The sequence below is a fragment of the Phytophthora ramorum genome (assembly GCF_020800215.1).
Source record: "Phytophthora ramorum isolate Pr-102 chromosome Unknown Phyram_PR-102_s0013, whole genome shotgun sequence".
Lineage (NCBI taxonomy): Eukaryota > Oomycota > Peronosporomycetes > Peronosporales > Peronosporaceae > Phytophthora > Phytophthora ramorum.
In genome coordinates this window covers 456563-462081 of record NW_027150659.1, presented here as the reverse complement: position 1 = coordinate 462081, position 5519 = coordinate 456563, and the positions used below count along the sequence as shown (strand labels likewise).

The window sequence follows — 5519 nt, the reverse complement described above, 5'->3', positions numbered from 1 at the left end:
ATATGCGACTTTCACGGGCTCAAACTCGATGCTGAAGTCGTTGCCAACGTCTGTCACGGATTAAATGGATGCACCAGGAGGAAAGAAAACTTTAATTGAACGTCACACGGAATCTACATGCTCGTACCCAACGCGAGCAGGATTACAGATAAAAATGTCCACTTCCAAACGGAATGGTGAGATTTCCTCGCATATACCTTCGAATCTCGAAGTTAGAACTTGTAGCGAGACTTGACGTTGTCAAGCACGCGACGCAGCATCCAGCCGTCGCTAGGCGCGATGGTGATCGAGCTGTACGCCATCATAATCGACGGAGGGAAGTCCTTTGAGGGTTTCTGCGTAAGATCATAAAAGTCTGGCAAACCAAAGCCGTGGCCGATTTCGTGGCCAACGAACATAATGTCCTTGTCGTAGAGATTTTGAAGAGTGTTGTTCAGGCTCAGTTCCTGGCCCCAATCGTAGCCAAAACCGTAGGGAATATCCTCTTTCAGCCAGAACGAGACGTCGAAAGGTTCACCCTTGCAGGCGCTCGTGTCCGACCATACATTGTTGACATTGTCGTAGAAGCGGTAGCACTCGTTGGGACACATGGGCACACCATCAGTAGGGTCGAGAACGCCCTCGTAGAACGAGCCGAGCGAGTTGTCCTTCCATTCGAACTGCGACAGGTCCTTGGCCGCCCACCCCACCATGTTGACCTTGATCTCCGTGAACGGCCAGCAGTTGTAACCCTCCAGCCATTTGTTCCACGCGTTGTAGTGGCGAGTGAGGACGCCCTCAAATTTGGACGCCACATCCTTCGACAGTTGATTGTCGGTATCCCAGCGAACGCAGTAGTTCATGGAGCCATTGTTGTGCACCAGTTTGTCCATGATCCAGTTCTTGTTGGCCATGACGTTCCAGTTGGATTCGTTCGACAGGTCTGCCTTTGGACCGATGCGGTGCTCCCACACCCAGTCCAGATACTCGTTGCTGATGTACTCGTTGGGGTTTCCGGTCACGCACTCGCCGGTCTTTGAGGTGACATCACCAAACGTGGGGACAGCGCTAGAGCGGTTGGAAGACGTCTCTGCTACGATGGGCGACCCCCACACAGAAGTGTAAGCGATGGCATCAGACCCAGAAGTATCTGTGTAGGCGACAGAGGAATCGTCTTGTTGCTGTTGTTCTTGTTGTTCCTGTTGCTGGGTGGTCTCACTGGACGAAGATGATCTTGCTGTGCCAGAGGATCTGAGTTTTGAGGATTGACCTTGGTCTGCATCTGCTCCGACACCTGATCCACTTGAAGTTGCTAGGCTCGATGAAGCAATTGTGGGAGAAGTCTGGGCGGCTTGCGACCACCCCTGGTCTCCAGGCGCACTAGAAGGCAGTGACTCGCTCGACAGCACAGCGCTCGACGAGCCACCCGTTGAAGGTGTCAGCGAGTCGTGAGTTCCGGTCCCGCTTGATGCCATTGAAGTGGTTGCCTCAGTGGAAGCAGAGCTGGCAGCTGAAAATTCGGTCGTAGCGGAACCTGTTATTGAAGGCTCAGTGTTTGTAGAACCTGCAGGCAAAGACCCCGCTTTCTTGCGAGCCTTCGACAGCACTTGATCCCGCCATACTAAAGCCTGTCGCCTCGCTGCAGTCAGTACTCTGGGTACCCCACCCTTGGCCTCCACTCGGTGGTGTCCCCGCGCCTTCACTTGAGCCACTACATTCTAGTCCCAGCCCTTGATCCCCCCAACCACCACTTGAAGGAATCCGCCCACCTTCGTTCGAACTACTGCAGTCGACACCAAGCGTCTCCCATCCTTGGCCACCACTTGGCGGTGTCCACGCGCCGTCACTCGAACCGCTGCAGTCCCCGCCAATAGTTTGCCCACCTTCGCCACCGATAGGGTTAGAAGGCCATCCCAGTTGTGGCCCCCATTGATTTCCTTGACTATTACTAGGTGGTGTCCAACCCGTTGCAGGACCTGAAGACCATCCTTGCTGTTGGGGCCATCCTTGATTGCCGATATCAGCCGACTCGCCACTTGAGGGCGTTAACTGCGCTGTCATTCCAAAGTTCCCAAAACCATTGACCCCAGAAGTCGGCGTTAAACTGGCGGTGCCTTGATCTGGTGCCACCGTTCCTGCCGTCTGCGTAACATCGTTTTCGCCGCCAAAGTCGAAAGCGGACGAGGTGGCAGCCAATGTAGCAGCAAAACCAGCTGAACGAAACCTCATCCTGACCAAAATCGGAAGTGAGGGCAGGGAGGACAGAGTGACCCATCGTGGTCGTACATTTGCGGCATTTCACTCCGAATAAAAGTCAACCGTAGCACTGTTTTTGGTCTCATAACGCGAATTTGCCCACAAAGCTGCTGGAAAGCCTTTACGAACGAACAGCTAATTGGGATGGGGACCACGAGCCAGTCTCGATTAAAACTCATGTAATGAGTCAACACATTTTGTTCTGGTTCGCTTTCTTTGAGGTAGGTTGTTATAATATAGTTCGGAGCGCTTGGCACCAGGAAGACCTGCTGAAGGGCAAATGCAGGATGGACTGGCGACTACCGGGTACCAATAAACACGACTACACGAAGTGCACTAGGAAGTGTACATACGGACGGCTAATAGAGCCACATCATCACTGATTACGAAGTACTACACACTGTACGTAGTATTACTATACTGTACTAGTAATACAGACGCATGAGGTCTATCATAGTATAGCTGCGTCTAGAAGCAAAGACTTGGGCTTGCGGGCGAGGTACAGGAGTCCATGAACAGAAGACAAGGATCTAACATGTTGAACAAATCTTTAAAAACTAAGAAGCTACGTGTCTCTGGTGGGATTACTATAAGCGCTAATACTTCCTTTGATTTGGATCATAAATCAATTTATTCTCTTCAACAAGCGGCGTGTATGCGCCCCGGCATCTAAGACTCCTGCACTGTTACCGTGGTATCCAGCGATGCTTCAGAGTTTAGGAGCTGAACGACACCACAGCAGCCTAAGCTCAGGAACCCAACGTACACTTGTCAAGTTTGCCTCACTATTAATACTTCGTATTATTGTGAGCGCAGGCTTGTTCTTCGTACTAAAAGCTGTGAAGAAAAGGAGAAATTGATACCAACTGGTGGATCGTTGCCACCACGAAGAAAACATATATATATATGGGCCTCAGTCCCTCGTGGAGCGATGAGTTTTGTTGTCGTTACGGTATCCTGGACTACAGGCTCAAAATTGAGTTGGTCGATTATGTACCTGTGAAGGATACAGCGATCTACGTTTGCGATATAAAAAGTAGTGTGCGAACTGCAACCCCAACACTTACATGGTGTAAATTACACCTGCCTGAACCAAAAGGAGGATGAACCAGCAGAAAACAACTGCAATATGAATCTGAGCATCTGTCGGAAGTTTGACTTGTGTAGTCTTTTAACATGGCAGACTCAACTTTTGCGTAGTGCCCTTAATTTTTAAATTACATCAAAGTAGAAGGCCATTTACCCCCAAGGGTCCCTTGATTTCTTAGTGTTCGTCGTCCAAATGAACAGGTGCATATTGTACCCTGGAGCAAGCCACAATTAATATCGTTTGCGGTGCGCGATCAAATAGTATTTGACAAATACTGTACACCATCTCTTCACAGTGCTCTGCGTGTGGACCAAACCTGTTGACTCATCGCTATAAAACATGGTCCTCGGGTCCTGGGGTTAAGTAGCACACGGAAAGTCCAAGCACATTTTAATGATTCCGGAGTGCTGGGACTTCCGAGTACATGTACATTGAACGTGTATCTGTGTCGATGTGCAACATACTGGAGGCTCTATCTCTTTATCCCGGCACTTGGCGGGTTGCGCGGGTGACCAGTGGTTTTTGACCACTGAACCTCAGTACGAGGCACTCCATTCTTGCCTGGTTTCTCCGTCGGCGTCTGGATCTGGGGATTTCGTGAACCTCGACAGGTCACTTACCCCCATCCTGCATCAATAAACAAAAGACAGACAGTTGGCGTCGCGATTGTACAATCGCGTTGCATGAGCTGGCGATATTAAAAGGTTATGCACACTAACAAGGGAAATCAGCTAAAAAAGACCAACTTTGGGGAAACTTCTGAACGCGCTAGTTAATCCAGACCCAGACACCGACGGAGTATCCTGCATTTCAGGGATACAATAACGCGACTCTGGGTTATCATGATGGTTTTACTTTCTGTACATACACTCGAAAGTCATCGAAGTTTACAGCATATAACCCTAGCATCCATGGCACAGCTTCAAGATTTGCACCGGCGGCTATCCTATTTGCTGCTCGTCCACTTCGAGATTTCCATCCTGTTCAACAATTCCCGTATCCATGTGTGGTTTCAACTTCCTGGACACTGTCGTATCAAGAGCAGGTGGTCCCAACGACAAGTCTACACTCAATCAGCTCATTGCTGAACAACGATACTTCCTTGTTAATATTTATGCTACTAGTATGTGAACTCATTCCCAATTTCTCCACGATGAAGGCAAGTCTGGCCCCACACATTCTTTTTGCAGCTCTTCTGGCTGTCTCGTCCTCAGCTGCGAACTTGAGCGGCGAGACTGGAACGGTGCAACCAGCGTCCAGCGGAGCCAACCAAGAGCAGCAGCAGACTTTCACGTCAAGTTCGGACACCGATGTCATTCAAAGCATGTCAACGTGGGGTGCTCCTATCGTCGCCAACACCGGCACGAATCACACCAGCGCTGTCCCCACGTTTGGTGATGTCACCTCAAAGATTGGAGAGTGCGTGACCGGAAATCCCAACGAGTACATCAGCAACGAGTATCTGGACTGGGTGTGGGAACACCGCATTGGGCCGAACGTGGATGTATCTAACAAGGCCAACTGGAACGTCATGGCCAACAAGAACTGGATCATGGACAAACTGGTGCACAACAATGGCTCCATGAACTACTGCGTTCGCTGGGATACCGACAATCAACTGTCGAAGGATGTGGCGTCCAAATTTGAGGGCGTCCTCACTCGCCACTACAACGCGTGGAACAAATGGCTGGAGGGTTACAACTTGGCCATTCACGGAGATCAAGGTCAACATGGTGGGGTGGGCGGCCAAGGACCTGTCGCAGTTTGAGTGGAAGGACAACTCGCTCGGCTCGTTCTACGAAGGGAGTGTAGACGGTGACGGCGTGACGCAGTGCCCCGACGAGTGCTATCGCTACTACGACAGCGTGAACAACATGTGGTCGGACACGAGTGCTTGCAAGGGCGAGCCGTTTGATGTCTCGTTCTGGCTGAAGGGGACATTCCCTACGGCTTCGGCTACGACTGGGGCCAGGAAGTGAGTCTCAACGACACGATGAAAAACTTGTACAACAGGAACATCATGTTCATTGGTCATGAAATCGGTCACGGTTTTGGTCTGCCGGATTTTTACGGGTTGGAGGACAAGCCGGCCAAGGATTTCCCCAACTCGATCATGATGGCGTACAGCTCGACAACGATCCCCCAGTGACGGTTGGATGCTGCGTCGCGTGCTCGACCACGTCAGGTCCCGCTA

At 50.8% G+C, this 5519-nt stretch overlaps 2 protein-coding genes across 2 annotated transcripts; one reads left to right on the top strand and one right to left on the bottom strand.

Annotated features, from left to right (window-relative positions):
* Positions 1–212: 212 nt before the first annotated feature.
* KRP23_11820 (uncharacterized protein) lies at positions 213–1454 on the bottom strand (the record flags this gene model as incomplete). Its single annotated transcript, XM_067882397.1, has 1 exon — positions 213–1454. One exon carries the CDS (start codon positions 1452–1454, stop codon positions 213–215), a length of 1242 nt encoding a protein of 413 aa, XP_067739991.1.
* A 3024-nt stretch (positions 1455–4478) lies between these two features.
* On the top strand, positions 4479–5304 carry KRP23_11819 (uncharacterized protein; the record flags this gene model as incomplete). The annotated part of the gene is made up of 2 exons (XM_067882396.1): positions 4479–5058; positions 5129–5304. The coding sequence occupies 2 exons, from the start codon at positions 4479–4481 to the stop codon at positions 5302–5304; spliced, it is 756 nt and encodes a 251-aa protein (XP_067739990.1).
* Positions 5305–5519: the final 215 nt, after the last annotated feature.